Below are 25220 nucleotides of genomic sequence, written 5' to 3'. Positions count from 1 at the left end.
CTCTGGGGCTCTGTTTCTCACAAAAAGGATTCAGAGTTGGGCCCGTCTTATTGAATCAAGAACAGATCGTGACATATGTAAGTAATATAAGTTATTAACTAATACAAAATAATAACAACTATTATAGCGAATTTTTTAAATATTTTTTTTCAATATAGAAAATAAAATAAAAAATAGAATGTATTTTAATACTATCTCTTTCTGTTGTCATCTTCTTGGGTCTTTCATCAATTTGTCATATTAGAAGTTGTTAACTTCTAATGACATTTGCTAGTTGGAAGAATACTTCAAATATATGAACCCCCATGAAACATGTGAATGTGAAATGATCCTCAGGGATGCAAGAATATCACTAACTGCTATAAAAATAATTTCATTGGTTGCCTGAATATGTGAGGATTTTTGTCTTCTGGAGAAGTTCATAAATAACATAGAGTTTTGCTAAATCATTGATCTCTTGCAGAGTGTTTTTACCATAAAGAATCATTAACGTTGAATGGACATCGGGTTGAAAACCCAAATTTGTGCTCATGCTCGATATTGAACCTCTTTCATCTGACATCATTATCAGATCACACTGTAAAATGTCCGCTTTGAGAGTATATAAGTGATGTGGACTGGAAGGTTCGTACAAACGACATTGTAATGAGATACTATTGTGCCCAATTGACAGATTTGTACTCGAAGCTGTAAACTCAACGCTTTTTGAGTATAGTGCCATTGTGAAATAAATATGACTTTCTAGGGCTAACGGTTTCAAAGCACATTGTTTAACATAGAGAAATGTGTCATCTTCAGGGAACACATCTAAACCAATCTTTCTCATTTTTTCTACAAGATCACTTAAATTAAGCATTTGTCCTACTATCCCTTCTAACAAGTGTGTTGAATAACCCTCTATATTGTTTAAACATATTTTGTCATCGGATATTTTAAATTCATATTTTAAATGTTGACCTACTAGAATCAGTTTTGTTTCTTCTTCCTCACATGGCGTGAGTGTCCAGTTTTTATAAGGAAGTTCGTGGAAACGTAAAGTAAACATTGTAATAGGACCCAATTTTCCTAATTTAAACTCCACTATGTAACGCAGTCTATCATGTGTTACTTCATGAACATGTTCAGTTGACCAGATATTTTTCTCCCTGTCCCAGATTGCTGGTTGTGGCTTCATAAACCAAAATACATCTTGTCTAAGGGAAATTTTAACTAGGACACATTTTTCTTTATTTATTTCATTCTCATACTCCTCATCATCATCGTAAAAGTCTTTTTCTTGCTCTTCTTCATATTTAACTTCAACATCACTTATTTGATATTCTCTAACATCCCTTAGATGAAAATAATTATCTTTTTGTTCAAAATAAGAACCGACATCATTAGAACTTTCGACTGCACAAAAGAAATTTTCTCTTTTCAGTGTATACGGGCCAACTTGACTTTGAACAAAATTTCCTACTTGTAACATACAGATGTCTTCTGCATGTTGAAATAATTCAATATAGTATACACCACAGAATGAGTGATATTTTCTTAAATTGACCTCTTTTGGTTCTAATTTGATTGTGAGTGAATTAACAATTTGTTGGTAGCGTTCCTCTTCACGCTGAGCAAAAATATGAGTAGCTGAAAACATTTCCTGTTTGGCCTGAGCTGTTAGTGTGACAGCATTGTCACTTTCTTTAACAAGATCTCGAATGGTTCTGAAGTCTTTCAGGATCGCTTCATCTTGTTTATCTTCTGAATTAAATAAGAGGTCCATGAAAGTCAAAGATCTTGTTACCACCATCTCTGGGTCTTGCCAAGCTAAAAGATCTAGATCTGTGCATGACCATCGTTCAAATCTTTTATCTTCTTTAGTATGTACAACACTGTAATCAGAATTTTCAAATATCATACTGTATGTTTTGTCACTACTGAACCTATTAGGATTTTTTGACATTTTTCTCCCTGTTTTGCCTTCTATTTTGCTCTCCCAAGGTAGAGCACCCTTCTTGCTTGTTTCTACAGAATATAATGAATCGCTATCATATTTACCATAACTAACAGTCGATCTCATTTTATGTGGACCAGGTCTTATAGAATTTGATCTTAATGAATACTGTTCCATTGAAAACAAACTATCTTTCGATTGGAATATCTGTTTAAATAATGAAGTATTTGCATCTGACACTACCGAGGCTCTACTATCAAATTCGGTATGTGAGAGTACTTTTTCAGATGGTAATGATTCACTTTTTCCTTTCTCAATTTCAGAAATTTCTTTGTAAATCTCATCTTGCAATAGATGGATTCTCTGAAGCTCTTGTGCAAGATCGAGTGGTTTCACATGTTCTGGCTTATATTTTGATTTTGATGAATTACTAAAAAAATCAAAATTAATATAAATGACTCTAAGAACAATTGGTTTGAGATTATAAGGTACTGGGAGGCTCACAGTCACTTTCAAATTGGGAAAGTGAATTACTGGAGTCGGCCTGCGACAGTCTGATTTCATTGGTACGTTAAGCAAAGACCACATACCAATGTTGAAATTCTCAAAATTTCTAACATAATTTCTTGTATAAAAGTTTATATGGTCAAAATGTTTTGCAATCTCTTTGATTAATAAAAAGCACGCGTAATCAATTTTTTTGCAAAATTCAGATTTCCACTCTTCTATTATTTCTCTTAAACTTGTGACAATACCTGTGTACGGTCTTAAAGGTATATCCGAAATATCATCTGCAAGTTTAAAAAGGGGTAGATACAGAGAGAGATCCTTATCCACTTGTTCGATGTTAGCATATTTTGATTGGTCACACCAACATAAATAGTGTTTTCGTACGTTCATTGGCTGTTCAGGAATTGGCAGTTTGCTGCAAGAAGTATATCTTTCCCATTCTTTCAGTTGTACCAATTTTTGTAGCTTTCTTAAGCTCCTTGATTTCGCTTTCCTAAATTGCGAATATAGCTTGACTAATGTCTTTTGTCTTATTTGTCGTTTATTTAGTTCTCTCGTCTCTTTCTTTTTGTGTTCATCATCAGTTCCATTTTCTTCTGTGTGGTGAACTTTCTTACCTTTTCGACGTGTTTCAACAACTCTTGAGAGTATACTTCCCGTTGAATTATTCATATTCTTTGCTTTATACCGAAGGACAAGTACTTACAAGAGAATAAAAAATTTTTGGTCTACTATCTCTATTTACACAAAATAAAATAAAAAGAAATAAAAGTAAGTATAAATCTAAATAAAACTACATAATACTACTAATTGTGTCATGTGACTACTGAATGAATTTGAAATGCTAACATATTTTTATATTAAAATACAATTTAATTATGTTTACTCTCAAAACAATATTTGGAATTTTCTAATAAGCCTTTTTCTAATTAAAACTGTCATAAAACACTTTTGTTAAAAAGCTTCAAAATAATAAGGAAGAATACAGAAACAATTATGTAAAGAAAATAATAAACATGAACTAATTTGGCATGAATATTTATTAATTTTAAAATTGCGCAAAAATTGAACATAAATACACATTTTTTAAAAAAATTTACAATCGATATTTGCTTTGGTGCCTGAGCTTAACTAAATACATTTTTTCCAAAAACACTTTCATATAAATTTATTATGTATGCACTCTTTTCATTTGATTGCAGAAATTGCACTTGATTTTAAAAGATTTTATATGATTGGTGCATTTTTAATTGAATTTTATTTTTTATTGAAAATATACTTTTTAATAACAAGTCTTTCTTATGTGTAAAACATGCATTTTCACTAAGCTTTTTGTGTAATATTTGGTGCCAACTAATTACCAACGGTCCCACGCCAAAGTTGAAATAGGATAAATCTCTCAATTAGTAAACAGTAATATAATTAGTATATTTACCTATTATTTGTATTTACAATTTGTATAATTTATTTATAATAATATTTGCAATGTTACATTTGAACTATAAAAGTGACAGTGTACATTCAAATAATAATTTTTTTATATTTCATCGTTAACTGCGAATTGAGACATACAGAGAGCTTTTAGCAGCTGTCATAAAAAACATTCAGATTTGTAGTGTTTAAAAAATATTGCTTATGCTATTTTAAATACATTAAAAAACAGTAGACATCAATATTGCATCTTCAAAAAAGCTAGGGATATGGTTGAATTTTATTACCATTACGCAGATGTTGTCCTAGAAAAAATAACTGCTGTTAAAGCCATAAGACAATTTAATAACCATATTTTAAAGTGATTATGTGTTGCATAAGTGCATGAACAATTAAGAAATAAAATATAAACAGTGACAATTTTGTCTGTGATGTCCGAGTGGTTAAGACGTCCAACTTGTATTTGCCATGCTAGTATAGCCCATGACCTTTTAATTCAGAATCATATGAAAAAAAGGATCATAAATGGTTTGACCTCTCATCCAAGATACTGAATTTTGGATGATAAGATCTCTTGTATGATTATGTATATTGATAAATCTAAAAACACAAATATTTACTTCCAAAATGCAACTAATTATTTTATAATATTGTTGTAATATTAATTGAATTTTTATAATTAACAATTGGTTGAATATACAATTGTAAATGATATAAAATTTCTTTTTAATGAAACCTATAGCATAAATCCTTTAATAAATTAGCACTATATCTTTAAATAACAAGCAAAAACCTAAATTAATATTTATTAATTGTTCATTCATTTCATTTTGGACAATTTATATTCAAATTATAACTTGAATTTTTGAACTTAACAGAATACAACTAACAATAAGATAGGTACTTACATATTGTTGATCGATTGGTACTTTGATGAAATTTTGTTTGGATCAACTGTAAGCACTATGCCTGAATCCAACTCTCCTAGGTAGAAAAAAAGAAAATTAAAAAAAAAAAAAAAAAAAAAAGTATAGAGTGAATTTCTTGTTAATGTTAAAGTAATCTTGCCTGGCCTTTGTTGGCTTGCTTGGTCACTGAAAGAACGTTCCATTGCATCCAATGATGAAGATTCATGAAGTCTTAGATATTTTGGTCTAGAGTAAGTCTCCATGCTCTGATTTTTAAAGAAGACATTTATAGGAAGGGCAGAATAGAAGTCGGAAATAATTTGTAAGGTTGACTAACCTGGAGGAAGTTCATCGCCCTCAGTTCTCTCCTCCATTTTAAGAATACTCCGCTCAAAAGGACTGCAACCACGCATATTATAAGTATGAAAACGCCACAGGATATCACAATAATAAATGACGATGAAGACGAAGCTGAAAATAAATGGAATGTATGATTAGATTTTGGAATAAAGAAGGAAAAAAATGTTTTTTTTTTTTTTTCAATTCAGACTTTGTACATTGCCGCGATACAGCTCAATCTTTTGTCCTGATATTCTCAGATCCTTGTTGTCTAGGCCTTTTAATTGCAATTCACCCTTGAGTAAAGTATCGGCCAATTTTATCATTGCTGATGGCACCTTAGCGTCTTCACTCAGTAATTTCAATGTAATTTTGATGTTATCTAGAGAAAATTAATGATTAAAACATAACTTTGTTTGGCAAACCAGTCCTTAGCATTTGTGTAAAAAGTTCTCTCAAATAAAAAATCATCTTTAAATGTTATAAATACTTTAGTGCGGATTTATTTTTATCATGTATATATTTAAAAAGCATTCATTTATATTATGACCAGGTCATTTACAGTTCTCACCATTTTCATTATTTACTTCAAGATCAGTTTCATTGGACAATTTTACATTTTCAACCAACTGCTGTTTTATTTTATTTTCGAACTCTGTTTTCTTGTATCCTATTGTTTTATTAAAGTTTTCATTAATGCTGAAAAATATATATATTTTTTTAAAATTTTACATATAAAATTAAAAACTCAAATCTTGACAGCCTTACGTAAACGTTGCTATGTATGTAACATTTTCTCTCAGTGTTGTCATATGCAATGGTGTTAATGTTGGTGCTACAATTGTTGTTACCATTTCTGTGGTTATATTTAATTTATTTGAGGCCACTGTTTGTACAGTTTCTGTATGTGGAATAGTGTTGACGGTAACAGCTTTTGGTTTTGCCGGTGGGTTTACTGTAGTCATGGTTGTTGTCTCTTTTTCTGCTTCTATTGTGGGAACAACTGTCAAATTAACTGCAATATTTGGAGAACCTGTTGTTTCTATCTGACTGTTCAGTTTGAATAATCTGCAGCAAAAAGAATGATATGATCTTTAGCTTTCAGAAATAGCTTAAAATTATTCGTACGCGTAAATTCCTTGTAAAGGGCAGTTACATTCCCTAGCTATTCTATTTTCGACCATTATAAGCTTTAATGTTTTACAAAGAGATGTCCATCCAGTTGTATTTGCCCATGAAAAACACTAAAAAATAAAATATGAATGATAATGTGAAATTTAAAATTAAACTGCAAATTACTTTGGTTGAATTTGCTTCATCAGGCGGTATTTCTGGCCAAAGAAAAATTGTTGATCGTCCAGTTATATTTTCAGTATCTTTTATCACTATATCACCAGTATATCTGAATACCTTATTGATATAAACCCCACTTGCCCTGAAATAGAATAACTTTCAAATTATATGAAAATTTTATTTGAATAGGTTGAATAGGTCTACAGGATGATAACTCAATTACCTAACCATGTGTGTTTCTGAAGAATTATTCCAAAGGTCTGAGGAAAAATTGTAAGGTAAAAATATTTCACCCAAACAAACACCATCTGTGTAATTGTTCTTTTTGAACAAATTCTTTGGAAGAGTGCTCTGAAATGTTTATTAGTATTCTGTACATGCTATCATACGAGTTTTCACAAAGAATATATTATTATAATTTCTTGTAAATAACTTTTGTTACAATTCAATTCGTTCAAAAAACGTTATTAAAAAGTTTTTTAAGTATTAAAAAAAGTTATTACCTGGCCAACTTTGCAATCACTTCCACAGTCTGTGTATTGTCTTATTGTATTTTTGTTGAGTTTTACAGCCCTCAGTTTAATCGTTGAATCTGGACACAATTTTATTTTTGAACACTCAGTGTGAATTATTTCAAGTTATTGGGTTGTCCGGAAAATAATGCAGGATTTTAAGTTTTCATTAAAAAAAATCTATATAAAATATTCTGTTTACGTTTACAGGAATGTCAACACTTATTAATCCTCTTCCAAATGATATTGTTTGTTTACCTCTGTAGCATTCCGCTACTTGGAAATAATTCAGTCATCCTTATAATGTCAAAGCGAGAATTTCGTACGATTTTCTTTTACGAGTTTAAACTCGGCCGAAGCGGAGCCCAAACGGCTAGAAACATTAACCAAGTCTGGGGCGAGGGTTGTGTTAATGAGTGCACTGTGCAAAGGTGGTTTAAAAAATTTCGGGAGGGAGATTTCAGCCTTGAAGATGAAGAAGGTCGTGGAAGGCCTTCCTCTCTTAATGATGATGTTCTGCGATCAGTGGTGGAAGAAAACCCCAAAACAACTGTTCGAGAACTTGCAGAGCAACTCAAAGTCAGTAAAACGACCGTCGCTGACCACCTCAAGGCGATTGGAAAAGTGAAAAAACTCGAAAATTGGGTTCCACACTCATTAAACGATCGCCAAAAAAATCAGCGCTTTGATGTTTGTGCATCACTTCTTTGTCGAAACAAAAATGACCCATTTCTGGCCAGAATTGTTACATGTGACGAAAAGTGGATTCTCTACGATAACACTAGACGTTCTGGACAGTGGCTCGACAAAGGAGAAGCTCCAAAGCCCCCAACTCATCAAAAAAAGGTAATGGTTACGGTATGGTGGGCTTCATTTGGTTTAATACACTACAGCTTCTTAAATCCTGGCGAAACCATCAATGCTGAATCATACTGTAACCAAATTAATACCATGCATCAGAAATTGGCAGTAATGAAGCCCTCTTTGGTCAATCGGAAAGGGCCCATTTTGTTGCATGACAACGCTCGACCACATGTGTCACGTGTAACGTCACAAAAATTATTGGAGCTTGGCTATGAAACTTTGCCTCACCCACCCTACTCTCCGGACCTCTCGCCTACTGACTACCATTTTTTTAGACACCTGGACCACTACTTACAACACATAATATTCAAAAATCAAACGGAACTGGAAAATGCATTTATTGACTTTATCAATTCTAAAAATTCTGAATTCTACTCAGACGGAATTAATAAGTTACCAACACGTTGGGAGAAATGTATTGAGAGTATGGGAAATTATTTTGATTAAAGAACATTGCTTTAAAGTAACTAGTTTCTTTTTTTTTGTTTAATACCAAAATCCTGCATTATTTTCCGGACAACCCAATACATACTAACACCTACTCATTTGAAGCGGTGTTGATGTTACTGCGTTGCACAATTGGCTGAGATCGTCAGGAAGTCTATTTATGATGGTTTCCTTTTGTTTCAACATTTCTGTTTTATTGTTTAATTTTTGTATATCCCAAATTGATGCTTCTAACAATACTTCAATCTAAAAATTGGTTATTTTTACTTGTGCTAAGTCATTGACAAATACTGATGTGAAAGTATAATATTAAAGAAGTTGGTGGTTTTACACCTACAATCTTTTTATTTATTTTTTTCTTACTGTTTTTTTATCTGAAATTTTCTTGGGTTCTCTTTCCACCTGCCGCTTTGCTCTTGGCTCCACTTTCATTACAGCAGACTGCACCAGGTTGTCTTAAAACAGTGTTTTGAATATTTTAACAATAATTGCTAAATACATTAATTTACATACGGTCACATTAAAGTAATTTATGTTTGTGGGGGCTTATTCTAATTTGCATTTTGTAACTATGTACTATTATTTGAAAGATGATCAGAAAGGATCATGTTAAAGATTCATTAACCAGCATACTACAGGAGGAAATCTCATGATTTTTCTTTTTTCAACAGGCTGGCAACTGACTCCTCATGTGTTTTCTACCTCATGTTTTGACTTCTTTCCCATGTTAATTGAGTAACATTGTTTTCTCTCATAAAATATTTAACCGCCGGTGGCAAGGTTTAAGCAACACATTTAAAACAAACATTCATACTAACGTATACCTAATATAAGTTAGATGGTACTCAATATTCCACAGAGATCCCACCCTTATTTACACTAATAAATACATTCATACAAAACTTAATCTTTTACATAGTACATACAGTTGAATAATTGTTGAGTCACCAGGGTATTTGGTATTACACCATTTGCCTCGCCGCCATTTGCTCTATACACTTACAGCAACGTAACATTTTATGGTGGCTTTGTATTCCACCACAAACCCACCCACCCATACTTAAACACTCAAGCTGATATATGCATTCATACAAAAATGAAACCTTTCAAACAGTATATATAGTTAAAAGAAATAATGAGCCATCAGGGTTTTGATTTTTTATGCCAGTGCCTCACCACCATGCGCTCTATAGACAACAAACCTATTTTGGTGGATCTGTGAGGTATTCTATATTTTGCCACAACCCAATCACACACTCAAAACACTTAAGCTAATATACACATTTATTGGCAGAAAGAATTGGCAAGCCATCGGGTATGTTGTATTACGCTGGTGTGTCACAACCACTCACTCTACGGACTTATAACAACCTACTTTGGTGGGTCTGTGAGATTCCCTATATTCCACCCCAAACCCACCCATACATACCCAAAATACTCAAGCTAATATATACATTTACTTAACAATTACTCCACATGAAATAGAATTTTAATGCAACCATATGCATTTATAGACTTCAAATCAATTTCTTGCTGCAATCAGCTGTGTTTCAAAAGCTCTTTGATACTCGAGAATAGGCAATACATTTTATTTATTATTATTTGAGCAATACTGAATAAATCATTTTTTTATTTCTTGAAATAATAAATTTGTTAATTTAAACAATTACTTATGTACGTAATTATTAAAATGTACTGTTTATTTTCAAGGAAAAATATGAGTTAAAAAAAGTATAAATGACCTTATAAAATAATTGTTACCTTTTTTATATGTATTTTGGTAGAATGTGACATACTTCGGTAGAGATAGTTAAGTGTCTCATACGAACTTTAAATTTAAAATGTGTACCTGTTTTCTTTTTAAAAGCAGCTTGTATTTTGTCTCTAAATGTAATAATTTTTTCCCTCGATTCATCTGAAGTTTCCATCATGTCAACAATTTTCATAGAGCTCTGGAGCAAATCTAAGGCATCATTGACTTTTGAAATGTCTTTCTGTAATCTGTCAAGTCTGTTAATTTTTAGCTGGATTCTTTATTTAATTACTAAATGTGTTAATTACAATAAGCCCATTTTGTCTATTGTCTCATGAAGTATTTGATTCATTACTGTTGTTATGTTTCTATAAGTTTCTTCATTTGGCTTTGAACTTTCTGTAAGCGTTTTTGCATTCCCTACAGCAAATTCGTGGAAGCCACTTTTGATTGCAGTTTTGTAAGAATCAAGTACATTTCTAAAATCAGGGAATCATGATAATTTATAAAGTTTAAAATTTGATATGATGATGATAATTAAAAAAAATAAATAAATAAATAAAAAAAATATATATACAGGGTGAATTGCTACTCGTGCTACAAACTTCTCCAGTAGATTCTTCACCCTAAAATGAACAAAAAAGTTCATATTGTCCATGGTCCGATTCTCAACCATTTCAGAGTAATTTCGCTTTTTATCGATTTTGAAAGATATCACGTCCTGGCGTCGGAAAATCGTGATATCTTTTAATCTAAACATTTCTCTGAAAATCTAATAGCACCGTTGAAATTCCCGTTAATTTTTCAATAAGAAGATGACGGTGGCAAAATGTTTGGGCTAATTTTTTGTGTTTTATTTCAGCCAGAACTACAAAAAGAGTGGAAAATTGTGTAAATCGGAAAGTGTATAAAGTAATCCAGAGTTTCTAATTTTAGTCTCAGAAGGCAGCAAATTTGAGGAAAACTACCTGATTTAATAACGCTTCCAACGCACTCGTCATTTTCTTATTTAGTGGTTGTGAGACCAAGATGTTGATGACAAAAAGAGAAAAAATGGTGGTTCAAGGATTGCTAATGTTTGAGAGTGACTTGCTACTCGTGCTACAAACTTCACCAGTAGATTCTTGACCCTAAAATGAACAAAAAAGTTCATATTGACCATGGTCCGATTCTCAACCATTTCAGAGTAATTTCGCTTTTTATCGATTTTGAAAGATATCACGTCCTGGCGTCGGAAAATCGTGATATCTTTTAATCTAAACATTTCTCTTAAAATCTATAAGCACCGTTGAAATCCCCGTTAATTTTTCAATAAGAAGATGAAGGTGTAGTTCTGGCTGAAATAAAACACAAAAAATTAGCCCAAACATTTTGCCACCGTCATCTTCTTATTGAAAAATTAACGGGAATTTCAACGGTGCTATTAGATTTTCAGAGAAATGTTTAGATTAAAAGATATCACGATTTTCCGACGCCAGGACGTGATATCTTTCAAAATCTTTAAAAAGCGAAATTACTCTGAAATGGTTGAGAATCGGACCATGGACAATATGAACTTTTTTGTTCATTTTAGGGTGAAGAATCTACTGGAGAAGTTTGTAGCACGAGTAGCAATTCACCCTGTATATATATATATATATATATTGCACAAAAAATATTCATATTCATTGACAAAATACTTACTTTGTTGCAACTGGATCTATTGTTTCTCCATGAACGTTAATCTCCGATCCAGTAACAGTCCTGCAGATTTTTCCTATCTGACATACCTTAACAAAAGGCTTTACTTGCCCTTTATAAAATACAATGATATTTGAGTAAAAATGATGTAAATATATTAAATATATTAAACCGTTTTACAAAATTACCAGGTAATAAATATATTGCTGCCGAAGGGTCCAGTTTCTTTTCCAAATAGTAATAGGTATCTTTAAAAATATATCCATAGTCATAAATTGTGTTCTCCTCTGCCATATGCTTTACATTGAGTTTGAACAGTGTAATTAATGCAGACCCCATTAACGGTGTTACCTAGAAATTGACGCATTAACATTTTGTTAAACAAAAACCTACCTAAAACTGTTCTTACTTCCAAGTCACCAGTTTTGACTGGTTCTTTAAGTGGGACACTGAAAATAATGTAACTTTGGGAAAGAGCACCACAGTTTACAGAAAACCTGAATTTATATTTGGCACCAAATTTCAGAATTTTCTCTGGCAGTTTGAAGGAGTAGTCTTTGTTTATTGGGTTTAATGGCGTCCCTTCAACTTTTTCTGGGCTAAACTGGTAGGCAAATCATGTAATTACATATTTTGAAGCATTTTGGAAAAGTCAACAAGGCATAGCTTAATAGGTTGATCATCTCCGATCATCCGGTCTGATTATTCACACTGGTATTGTTGGACAGATGCATTTTGGCATTTTGTCAACTTAAATGGTCAGTTTCTCTAATAAATTGGACAAACTAACCAGTTAAGAGTATGAAATGTTGATATGCGCCTGACAGACGAAAACCATTCTAAGAAGATTGAAGATGATGAAGGTATAAATGAAAAAACACCCTAGAGTAAAATTTACTTACAATTTCTTTAAGATCGATGTAAGTGTAATTATTGGCCATAAGAGTACCAACTGAAACTTCACAAGAACCGATGACATCTGAAATTCTCAGGTTGACTTTTATATTAGTGTCAATTTTAATATTCTTCAATGATAAAAATGGCGGTTCCCCAAATATGACCCTCAGTTGTACAATTTTAGCTGAAGAAGTTCCATTCATTGTTTTTTTAATTTCAATTGCATATCTGAAAATATTGAAACTTAGACACACAAAAAAAACTAGTGATTGTTATTAATGTTTATTACTAACCTCCCAACAGGAAGCATTCCTCTTGGGATGAATAATAAAGAATCATCTATGGTACCAACAGTTTCAATAGGCTTGGGATCTTTTCCGGCTGTCCTACATTCTTTCCCTAATTCCGTGAAGCATTGCCACAAGAACTATAAAAACAATTTCAATTAAGGACAAGTTTTAAAATTCTGTTTTCTTTTTACCTTTCTTTCCCCATGGTTATTGATTGGTATTTCAATGTTGTGACCAGTACCAACTACAATTTGATCTATATATGTTGGTGGATTGAATTCATCCATTTCAAATTTCACGCTGATTTTATCCTAATGAAATGTTGTTTTATGTCAACAATTAATATGAAATGTGAACAATTTTTCTTACTTGATATACGATTTTGTCTTTGTTGAGTAGTTCGACTATAATTGAACGTAACTTATTGTTTTGGTCGCTAGCTTTTATGTATAACTTTGACCCTTCTTGTAATAGTTCTTTATTTTCTCCTGTTTTCCACATGACCTACGATTATAAGTTGTGAAGTCTGAATATAATTCAGTTTGTGAAGAACCTGTGGCTCGATCATATCAGATCATTCTATTCTGTGAGTTAGTGGTTGGCTTATGCACTGTCTTTTTGTATTTCTATTCCTTCTCATTTTAAAACTGACATACATAAGCAAACAAGAATAGACTGATGAGAATGATCAGAGATTATTAAGATATTACTTAATGTTATAAGTGCAGATTTATCAGCAAAGATTTTGAAATTACCATCAAGTTCTCTTTCTCCTGGCAAATAATTTGAGCCTCAAACATTATGTCTGTTCTTGAGTCTACCTTGTTTACTCCTTGAATATACACAAGAGGGGATTTATGTTTAGATACAGTTATACTTTTAGAAAACTTCATTAAATCTCCGTTTGAATTTCTAGACAATGCTTTCAACTCATATTCTGTATCCTGCATCAACTGAACAAAACAATATTTTAATTATTCGCATAAAAATAAGAATATAATTGACTCACAAGGCTTGTATTTATGGAAATCTGTTTAGTGTTGTCCCATTGACTTCGTTTTTCCCTTATATTTCTCCACAACAGAAGGTTCATCCTTTGAAGGCTTCCTGGAGAGGCTTGTCCAAGGAATTTATTAGTATATGCAATCGACCAGTTAGCGGCACTTTCATCTCCAGTCAATTTGTATTTAACTGTTTCATCACGACAGACTTTCGAAGGGCCGGCAATAATGGATTTTTCATCTACCTTGAAATCAGTTTGAATTCAAAAATTATTAGAGAGAATTTGTACACATTATGTATTTACATACTTTCAAATCATCCAAAATGGTGGTGTAAGCTTTTGTGTTAGACAAGCTGATTGTCAAATGTTGGCCTTTTTTAATTTTTGAATCCTGGCCAAGATTAATTCTAAATTCATTAGCTGCGATTTCACAAGTGGCTCCTGTAAATATATTGTATGAATTTATTAAATTTTTTATAATAATTGTATTGTATTTGGTATAAAACTCATTAAAAAAAATTTTTTTTTTGAATGCCTGGTACTGAAAATATTTCTCTTTGCATATAAAATGAACCATTAAGTACAAGATACTAAGGTGTTTTTCACCATGCAGCCCTCATTCAATTCACTGATTTTTTATAATTAGTTTGTAATTTATAAACCTGTCTTTAAAAAAAACCTTTTCCTATTGGTGGTTGTCCTTTTAAATTGTTGCAGTTCAAAGTGGTTGGAATGTTACGGTCAAAAACTATTGAAATCTGGTTGCCTTTATGCTTTGTTTTGATCACCTTTGGGTCTGGCGCAAAAACTGAAATTTTAATTGTTTGAGCTGTATCCCTTAAAAAAAACAAAACACAAAAAGTTAAACTTCAAAAATTAAAAACAAAAAAGAAAAAGGATAACGTTTAATTACTTAAAAATAATTCAATTAATTATTCTTTTTAGGTAAGGTCTTGGTTGAGATGAAAAAGTTAGCATCACGAGCGGGATTTGAATCCACGACCTTCAGTTTCGAATCCTACATGACAATAACTTTTTCATCTCAACCAAGACCATACATAAAAAGAATAATTAATTGAAATAAGTAATTTGGTCAATTAGATCACTAAATATAAATGGATTAATTTTTAATTACATTGAGCTTTCAGTATAAGCCAAACCGAACTCCATATCGGATGGGCCTGTGGGCCAAATTCCTTCACAGTACACTTCTGATGACAATGAGTTACCCTGAATGTCATTTGTCCAGTACTTATATACAATCTGGCCATCCTGCTTTCCAAAACAGACCAAGTCGGTGAGGGCATATAAGTTTGTGACTCTCATCATTATCTATATTAAACAAAAAGAAGGGACACCTTTGTAGACACATTAGCATTTGTAAGCTAAAATATTAAATTAAAAAAGGCTTATAATTGATGAAGTTTTAAAATGAGGTATTTTTATATATAGAAATTTTAATATACAGACATAGTAATAAATTTTGGTACAAATTGTATTATTATCTGTTAATCTTTTGCAATAAGGATTAAGCATTTTAATTTAATACTGTACACAAACGTTTATTTTAAAGTTGACCATATCTTCTCATTTTACAACATTCTTAACCTAGAAACTTCAAAAATAGGAAATAAAATCTTTGCGTTTTTCATTGACTTTTTATTTTTGTTTTATTTTATTATTATTATTTTTTTTACGGGAGTATTTCAACTACAGGTTGTATGAATCCTCGGGAAGGTACTGTTTTTGAAGAAAGCCCATTTTTAAGTATGTTGTGTTGGAATGCAGGGCTGCTGGGTTCAAACTCGGGATCTTTATCTTACAGTGATGAGCTCTGTGTCAACACCTAAACCATTGCAGCCACTGCCCTTTGACTTGGTACACCAAAGGCTGCAAACCTCGGTTTCTCACACAAACAAGGTCAACACACTAGCAGCCTTGTTTGCTCTTTCAGGATCTGCTGTTAAAATTAATAATATGGTCTTGCATAGTTCCCTGTTCAGTGTAGCATTAGACAGGGATGCATCCTCAGCCCCCTGTTGTTTTCCCTCTTTATAAACAACCTTCCTGTTGACCCAGGCTTTGGTATTCATTCCTCTAATTTATTAATGAAATGTCTTCTCTACGCTGATGATGTAGTCATCCTGGTTAGTTAGGCTCCTGCTTATTTACAGAGGAACATTGTTGATTGGAAAGTTATTGGTCTTAATGGAGCCTTTCTCTCAATTTAAGCAAATAAAAATCATGTTTTTTTTTTGTATGGAAGGAAGGCTGGCACTTATGATACTGGTCCTTCCAGGGTAAATGAATTGAAGTTGTGAAGGAGAACTAATATCTGGGGGGGTCATCTTAATGCCAACTCTCTCTGACTCCTCATCTTAAAAGGAAAATTCACCTCTCCAAGTTCGTGATTAATTCGGTTTGGTCCAGTCTGCTTTCAAACCCCTTTTTCCTACCCAATTTGAAGTTTAAGGTATTTAAGGCAGTAGTTTCAAGAGCCTTTTTAATAGAAAAACTCAACTTTTTAACCTGTACAAAGCTGATGGGTTTTACTAAGATTGCACTTTAGTGACAAGTAGAGAGCTTGTGAAACAATTTAATTATTAGTTTATTTTCATTTTAGTTTTATGTTGAAGAGCCTTATGAGTGTTTGTTTTTGTTCTACGTATTGCACCAACGTTTTCTCATATGTATCATATATTTCAAATATCCTGGTTTTCAAATGAATTCTCCAGTCCAGCAGACGGTTTTACAATCACTGCTGTATTAAGAACTTTTTATTTATTATTATGTTCTATTTTTGTCAATAAAGTTCTTTCTTCAATCATTCAAATAAAATTCATTACTAATCATAAGTCAGCTCAAATATAATTAGAATTACATGACCAACCAAAACAGGGGGATACGAAACAGTCACCCTCAACTGGGTTCTGGCACACACAGGAATTGAAATGCCAAAATGATTATAGTACAGTTCTGATGGATAGGAATCAGAGAAATTAATTGAATATAACAATAGATATAGGTAGTTGAAAAATTTTCAAGCAAGATTTGAACAGGTTTTTTACATCCAGACACTCAGATGTCTCAAAGAGATCGCTGTCATTAAACACAGTGTATATACTGTAAAAAAGCAGGAAATACATCAATACATTTACTATTAGAACTACACTTTTTAGGTTAAAATGTCATGAGATTTAAAACTAAATAAACACAACCCAATAATATGAAACATAAACTAAAAGAGGTGTGATATAAACTCTTTTTAAATTTTACTTATTTTGGATTTTGTGATCACAACTATTGGATTGTATTATGCCTTTAGTAATTGTTGTTTCTAGACAGCTCTGCACACACGTGTGTATGTATATGCACGTGCATAGCTGAGCTTATTTAAATCATTAATCAATGAATTTTTGATTTTGTAATCTGTAAAATAAAAAGTGAATGTTTATAAATTCAGTTATACAATTTTTATCTAAGGAGAATCCTGTTTGATTGTACACTTGACTATGAAATTTTTAAATATCCAAATAGTTTAGCATACCATTATTTTATCAATGGATTTTACAAAAAAAATAATCTTACCTTTGACTCTTTCCCATATTCGAGAAAATGTTTGTCAGTCGAGATAGGTTTTAATTTTGAGCTGTCTACAGCTAGCATTTCATGTCTGAATTCAACTCCTTCTGAGGTATTGCAGAATAGTTCTATTTTGCCTTCATTTTTCGCCTTCTCAAAATGAAGAACGAGGCCCCACTCTTTCTCTTCAGCTTCAACATTACCCTAATGTAAATTGTATGCTTGAGTAAAAATAAAGTTTGTAATGGAAATATATTGTAGTTCAACTGCTTGAACTATTAGGAGAAAAAAATAGTTCACAAGAGTATATTTACAATTTGTCCCCCCCCCCCAACAAAATTCTAAATTTAAAAACCTACCATATCATTGTTGCCAAACAATGCTGAACAAGTAATATCTTTGATTTTAAGTTCAGTGGCAATTATTTGTACAGTTGTTTTGGCAGAGCTTCCATTCACATCCACGACGTTAGGTTTCATTCCCAGGATCTGCATGCAGTCTCAAAATGAAAATAAAAATTAACAATAGTCATTTGTGAAATATCAAATTAGAAATAGCTACCGGATTCTTCCTCTTCGATTGTCTCAATCGAAGACTCTTTACATTCATTCGAACACCTCTGAAGTCCATAGCATACTCCACAGTTGTCCAAACCGAAATTGTCATCCTTCTCTGTCGTCCCACCCACACATTCACCGCATCTAATAAATTGTACAGAACAAAGTGAAATAAACATTGATAGTTGATATAAAAATTTGATGAAAATATTAATGAAAACATTGCATTGATTATTATTTGATCAACAGGAAGGACAGAATTTTGATCACAAAGTAGCAATAACTAATTTTATTGTCAATTATTATTTTATTAATCATATCAACATTTTTTTTAAACTCTGGCAGCAGTTTTTTAAAACAAAAAATTCTTCTTACAAATTAATATATTCTTCCTCTTCTTTGCATGACATCATGTATTTTTCTGGCTTCCATTGCAATTTGTTTGCAACATACATGTTATACCAAATAGTAGCGAAATCATTTTCAGGGCTGTCAATAAATTCGGTTAAAATGTTTGGTTTGTATTTGGTCGAGTTTCTAGCCATCCACTTTGTAGACCTAATAAGTGTTTGGTTATTATGGATTATAATTTGATTTAAAATGTACCAATTCAAAGTTGTTTTACCCGATTGATTCAATTAAAGTATTGGAATTTTCTATCTGGGTCCCTTCTAGAAGTTTTATAATCTTAGGAACCTGAAAAATAAGTAAAATGTGCTTACAAACATGTATTTTATAATCATTGATAATTTAAATTTATACTAAGGATGTTTTTTTAAATAGAAGGTTTATGACATGTTTGTGTAATTTTGATTCGTGAAATGTATTGTGTTTTGTTTATAATAGATTATACGCATTTATTTATTTTTTTAAATAAAATTAAAATATGGTATCCTACACACTCTGTTCTTGCCGTTTTCGTTTGACAGTGATGAGCTCTGTGTCAACGCCTAAACCGTTGTGGCGACCAACGCCTATAGATAACTTATTAGATTCCTTTTCTAAAAATCAGTTTATAACTTTTTGAATGACATGTGACAAGGAATGTGTTACATTTTTAGGTCTTTTTGTAGATTCCAAATTGAAGTGGTGTGCAAGATCAGTTTATTTTATATAAATTGTAAAACAAAGTCAATATTGAGGTTGTGGGACTATTATATACGATGCTATTCCAAGGGTCTGTTATATAGAGTATTGAGTTTTATGGTAATGAAAATTTTGTCATAAAAATTATAAAATTTCAAAAAAGAGCAATTAGGAATATCTATAATAAGATAAGACAAGAACATTGCAATCCTGTTTTTACAGCATTGAAATCAATACAAATTCTGGTTCTACTTTCTATTCTGTGTATGTGCCTTCTTAGGAGGCAGTGTCCTGTCAGTAGTCCAACCAGAATACTGGTTCAGTTTTGGCTGTCATCCAATAATTCCCTTGTTAGTTTTGCAGATGGCCGTTTTATGAATCTATTCACGTGCCTCATGTCTGGGGTATTATTCCATGTATAAGAATAAAAATAAATAACATAGCCTACCAAATTAGAAAAAAAAATCATCCAAAGAATACTGTTCAAGAATATGTAGCACACATAGAAAATATTCTATTAACTATTTCATTTGTATGTTCAAAAAAGGAGTTCAAACTTGAAGAGGGATTGTGGCATGGTTTCAAACGATCATTGAGAAAACTTTAAAAACTTTGATATGTTCATGATAATTATTAAAAAAATAGTTGTATAGTGCAATAATTAAACTGAATAAATTAAATTTCATTTCTAGTATGAACTGCAACAACTAATGAGTTAGGGATGGTTAGGTTAAAAAAATTGGAATTTAAGTTTAAAATAGTTTCTGATAAAAGCTTTTTGCAACACACTTTTAATGCTTTTAATGTGGCATACTGATCTCATCTAGGCTTGTATTCTTTTTAAAGTTTAAAGGTTGTTAAACAATTAGATCATGTAATTTTGAACTTTTTCATTACAGTTACTGAGCAATCAATAATAATATTAGAAAAGCTTTAATCTATATTTATTTCATGAGAAGTGTGAGGTTTGGCTAAGAATGCTGCATTAATGCTAAGAATGCTTTTTGATTTATAATTCAATAAGATTTTTGCACCCAGTTCTGCCCAGAGGTTGTAGATGTAATGTACCTTGCATTATTCAAAAAGAAACCATGTACAATAGAATGCATTAGGCTTGTCTATACAACTATGCCCTTCAAAAAATGAATTCAAAATAATCTTTTTTCGAAAAGACAAAGGCAGTAAACAAGCTTACTTTAAAGTATTCTTTTATGGTTTTGTTTTTGCTTTCAAGTATGAACAAGTTTACAAATCTTTTGTTAAATCATTTCGTTGAATTATGCTAAGGTTTATACACCTGCTACCTCATTTAGTATTTATTTTGAATAATGGTTTATTAGCACCTTATTTATTACAAAATATACAACTAGTTTCGACGCTCAATTGGTGGCATCCTTTTCAAGTGTTTTGTTGAAGCTGTAACATTAAATAAAATTAAAAAAAAAAAACTAAATATACTTTCTATTGCATTTTTCAAAAATTGGAAATACTACATATTTTACATTTAAACATTTTTTCGTTATTTTCTATTAAAAAAAATTAACTGTTCAATACTTAAAACTATTATAAAATTATTGTTATCATATTTAACAGGATATATATAAATCTTTTATTAAATACTTTTTTTTCTTATGATCTATTGCACTTATATTAAATATTTCTGTTAACTTGTATTTTTTTTATTTTTGGTGTTCAATTCCTACCAATTTGTTCTATTTTTTTGTTTATGTATTTGGGCTAATGGGAAATTCATACCTTTTTCCTTTTTTGTGGGCTTAAGCTCCCAAAAAAGGAAAAAGGTATGAAGATCAAACACGTGGTGGATTGAGATATTGGGAACGAATTGGTAGGAAATGAACACCAAAAATAAGAAAAATACAATTTAACAGAAACATGTAATTGTAAGTGCAATAGATATAAAAGAAAAAAGAAAAGTATTTAATAAAAAATTTAGACATACCTGTTATCTATGATAAAAATTATTTTATAACAGTTTTAAGTTTTGAACAGTTAAAAATTTTTTAATAGAAAATAACGAAAAAATGTTTAAATGTAAAATATGTAGTATTGCCAATTTTTGAAAAATGCATTAGAAAGTATATTAGTATTTTAAATTTTTTTAAATTATATGTTATAGCTTGAACGAAACACTTGAAATGGATGCAACCAATCGAGCGTCGAAACTAGTTGTGCATTTTATAATAAATAAGGTGCTAATAAACCGTTATTCAAAATAAAAACTTTTATATATAACTATCTTTTCATTGATCACACTAATTTATAGATGGTGAGTTGTTGGAATAAGGATATTCTATATAATTTATTAAATATAGCATACATAAAAAAATCCCAACATTATCTTCTGAAATGCTCAGACTGTGATTTATATAAATAATTAAATGAAAATACTTCAGTGCACTGGTTTGCATTTTCCTATAATAATTTGAACTGAAATTAGTAATTAAGACTGTTCCTGAATAAAAGTAAGGTTTTTACAATTATTTTATTTTTTACAAAATGCAATTACGTAATTTACGCCAAAATTGTGATAGCCTTTTTGGCCCAAGTTTTTATTTCGGAATATTCGTCAGCGTTTGCTATTTGGCAGTTTATTATCTCTGAATGAACGCTTGCGTGTTTTCGTATTGTAATGTTCCGCTGTCAAAATCAATTGAAGACATCTAGAAGGACGTCATATTGTTGAAATGAAGATATTTGATGCCCCAACTACGATAACAACTCGGGTAAAATTATTTTCCATTGTAATTTATTACATCACTCTTTTAGATTAGGAGTCGGAGATGAAAAACTTTGACTTTTGGGTGTTTTTTAAAAAATTAGTTTTAACAATTCAATCATTCATAATTTTCGAAATTCAGGTTCTTCTTCTTTAGGAAAGCGTTTATCGGTAAACTCTTAATATAAATCTAAACTAAAAACATTTCTAGGTGGGTAAATATATACAGTTGTTAATGTCGTGAAACGTTGTGACACCCGAGAGGTGGAGAACTTGTAATGGTCTGCCAGATTCACATACATTTAATGCTTGGAAAAACCGACTTATTCTACAAACAGACGACAGGAGAACAAAACCAACTCTATTTACAAACGTTGACAAAGGACATGGATGATAAAATAACGCACAGAACAACCACTAAGATGGCGGAATGCTGCCTGACAGACGAAGCTAGCGAAAGGGATCAAATTTCATGATGATAATCTCCGAGTCCATTTATTATGTTTGTACGTCGGAACTTTTACACAGTCGGACGGTGTAGATGAGTTTCATTATACAGTTGTATCTATCAAAACGTCAGACATGTACATACATCCCACATTTGTAGATCCATAGAAGAGCCTGTCTAAATTTTTAATTATGCCCATTTTTCGTTCTTTTTGTACGACACGGACTAACTTCAAGCTTGTTTGGATTGAAACGATTGGTGGTTTTGTGCAAGGTGAGTGGCCTAGTTTGATTTTCCGTTGTTGTCTGTTAATAATCTTATATGTTCTTTGCAATCTGCCTTTTTTTGCTAGTCCTGTCTGATTAATTTTCTCTGTATTATACACTGGTTCCACCATTCACGATCATTAAAAAGGGACTCGACTCAACGAAAATCACGCAGTTCCCTCACTGAACATGGCGAGAGGCCAAAACGCTTGACAGACCAGGCATAGATGGACAAAAATGATCAGAAACGATTATGGCACACCTCGAAGACTAGAAGATGTCAATCTCACAATCACAAATCTTGCTTGAACTTAGCAGCTTTTGCCAGCGCCCAAAGTCCATTTTCTGGTATCGTGCCTATCAGGAAAATAAAAAATAACCTAATAATTCAGGGGTGTATGGTTTTTTCCGAATTACAGTAATTTTGGTTGGCCTGTCAGAGGAGTTTCAGCCTCTCGCTATCTTGAGTTGATTTACAGAGGTACAGAGCAATACAATATAGCAAGGATAGGCGGACAAAAATTATCGTAAATCGATCAAAATACAGTTTCAACACTACACAGGCCGTAATGTCAATCTCAGTTTTAACTTAGCAGCTTTTGTAGAAACACGAAATCTACCCTCTGCAGCTAGCAGGATGATAGAAAACATTTCTTTTTTTTGTTAAGTCAGATATGTGTTTCGGTTTCTCGCAATCTTTGGTAGATCACCAGAGCCCAGACGGGTGATTTTGCCGGAACATCTACCAACTCAATATCGTGCTTGACAGAAAATTAAAAAACAACCAACCGCTTATTGATATACAAGTTGGCCTTTTTCGAATTCCAAAATTTTGGTAGGTCTGTCGTCACTGTTTTGCCCTGCCAGAGACGTTTTGGGATCTCGTCATTACCGACAGGGCTGAAACATTACAGATTCAATACCTAGCAGACAGTAAGATGGAAGTCTCACAATAACAACTTTAGCTGAACCTGAACCTAGTAGCTTTTGCAGAAACACAAAATCTAACCTCTCTAGCGAGCAGGATAAGACAAAAACCATTTACTAGCAAATTAATAGAAATTATAAAAGGTGGAGTGAGCATGTTGTTTAATCTCTTTAAAAGATAGTTCTTACTCAGAGTTTGTTGTTTTCAACTTTACGGATTTCAAGCTTTATACCTCATCATCAGGTTAGAGGTGTTACAAGCACGTCCCTCGACATGAATTATAAGAGTGACTGTTGACTCTTGACTGGAGTTGACTCTCCTATAAGATCTTATAACTAAAAATTTTGTTTGGACTTAGCAGCTTAATAAAAGGAAAAGAAAAACAACCAAATTCAGGGATAAATAATTAGGTCTTTACGAATTACAATAATTTTTGTTAGTCTATGCTCGCTGTTTTGGTCTGTCTTAAGCGTCTCGGTTTTCATAGAATCCCATAAGCAATAGGATAGACAGACAAAAATGATCGGAAATGATCGGTTTATCAGTCAGCAGACCTCTAGATGAAATCTTACAGTTCAGGGATGGTTGACGTGTTCTAGCTTTCTTGGTTGTCTACTAGGGCTGTGCCTTTGTTAATGACGGGTCAAAACAAAAGGTAAGAAATGTTAAATTGGTATCTTTACAAAAATCCTACAGTATAAAAAATGCAAGGAAGTTAGTTACAGTAGTTTGTTAAGATATTTTCTTCTACAAATTCTGAAATGATGTTGGAAAAATTGGAATTGTAAAATAGTACATTTTTCATAAGTGGATTTAATATCGGTACTTAATATTTTGATTATATTTTCTGTAAGATAATTTCCTAAAGAAGGTGATGTTTTAGGCATTCTGTCCGTTGTCACCCCATGGACGATTCTGCGATTAATCGGATAAATAATTCATTGCGAATCAAAGAAGTCTATTGTATTCACTCCTGGCTGGTGTGCAAATCAGATAAATGAGCAAGGGTTTCCGGTCGTTACGGATATTGAATTTTATGTTATAAAACAGAGAATTTGTGTTCAAGGTTTTGGTAGTGGGTATATTTAGGCATATGTAGTACAAAATTGTTATACAATGATATCTATATATGACATCTAAGATAGATTTTTGAGTTTTGTTCAAAAGAAGAAGTTCGGCGATCGAAAGTGCACAGCAGACAAGGATGGTAGTTACGATTTAACCTAATTTGAGAAGTTACATTTACTCAAAGTAAACACATCAAAGTCACATAAGACCGTTATAATAATTGGAGGGGTTTTTACTATTTTGGTTCAACAGATATTTTTGAGTGGAATTCATGCATTTAAGTTGATTTGTGTGGTGCGTCTTTTGTCTCATTTGAGTAAGGGATATTGCGGTGTTGGGTTAGCTTGCCTTTTGATGAAAGCAATAAACATTAATCAACGCTGGACTTACTGCCAATGTGTCCTGTATAGTGAATATAAAGAAAAAGAATGCTATCAGGAGATTCATCCTCTAAAAGTGATTCCCCCAACCTTCTTTCGAGTAAAATAGTAAAACTATTCCGAAAAGCCAGCCGCGTCAGTCATCGATCCACCTGTTTGTTGTGTCGCTCGTGTCCCATAGTGACCGCCGCAGAAGAAAAAAGACAGAGCTGTGGCGGCAGGTCAAAAATGCATTTATCCTCGTGAAGATTTTTACGGTAATAACGACAAAAAATGTGTATTTTTTTACTTTAAAAAAATAAAAAATG

The 25220-nt window shown here is 31.9% G+C and overlaps 2 protein-coding genes across 2 annotated transcripts; both read right to left on the bottom strand.

Moving 5' to 3' along the window:
• Positions 1 to 121: 121 nt before the first annotated feature.
• On the bottom strand, positions 122 to 3251 carry LOC112127971. Its single transcript, XM_024229630.1, has one exon. It carries the CDS (start codon positions 3113 to 3115, stop codon positions 374 to 376), a length of 2742 nt encoding a protein of 913 aa, XP_024085398.1. The 5' UTR covers positions 3116 to 3251; the 3' UTR covers positions 122 to 373.
• Positions 3252 to 3484: 233 nt separating this feature from the next.
• Positions 3485 to 25190, bottom strand: LOC106666104. Its single transcript, XM_014393010.2, has 33 exons — positions 24923 to 25190; positions 18625 to 18695; positions 18375 to 18557; positions 18004 to 18143; positions 17802 to 17941; positions 17449 to 17646; positions 14996 to 15192; positions 14540 to 14697; positions 14168 to 14301; positions 13867 to 14103; positions 13613 to 13810; positions 13227 to 13361; positions 13049 to 13168; positions 12861 to 12994; positions 12573 to 12795; positions 12080 to 12274; positions 11859 to 12021; positions 11674 to 11782; positions 10299 to 10469; positions 10087 to 10238; positions 8601 to 8692; positions 8333 to 8483; positions 6918 to 7006; positions 6638 to 6765; positions 6421 to 6556; positions 6250 to 6365; positions 5890 to 6189; positions 5693 to 5820; positions 5333 to 5503; positions 5120 to 5253; positions 4943 to 5048; positions 4783 to 4858; positions 3485 to 4179 (listed from the first exon to the last, which is right to left on the bottom strand). The coding sequence occupies exons 1-33, from the start codon at positions 24977 to 24979 to the stop codon at positions 4164 to 4166; spliced, it is 4758 nt and encodes a 1585-aa protein (XP_014248496.1). The 5' UTR covers positions 24980 to 25190; the 3' UTR covers positions 3485 to 4163.
• Positions 25191 to 25220: the final 30 nt, after the last annotated feature.

This window comes from Cimex lectularius, unplaced genomic scaffold (genome assembly GCF_000648675.2).
Source record: "Cimex lectularius strain Harlan isolate CLEC.00 unplaced genomic scaffold, Clec_2.1 scaffold5, whole genome shotgun sequence".
Taxonomy (NCBI): domain Eukaryota; kingdom Metazoa; phylum Arthropoda; class Insecta; order Hemiptera; family Cimicidae; genus Cimex; species Cimex lectularius.
The sequence above is the reverse complement of the archived record's forward strand: the minus strand, read 5'-3'. Positions and strand labels throughout refer to the sequence as shown.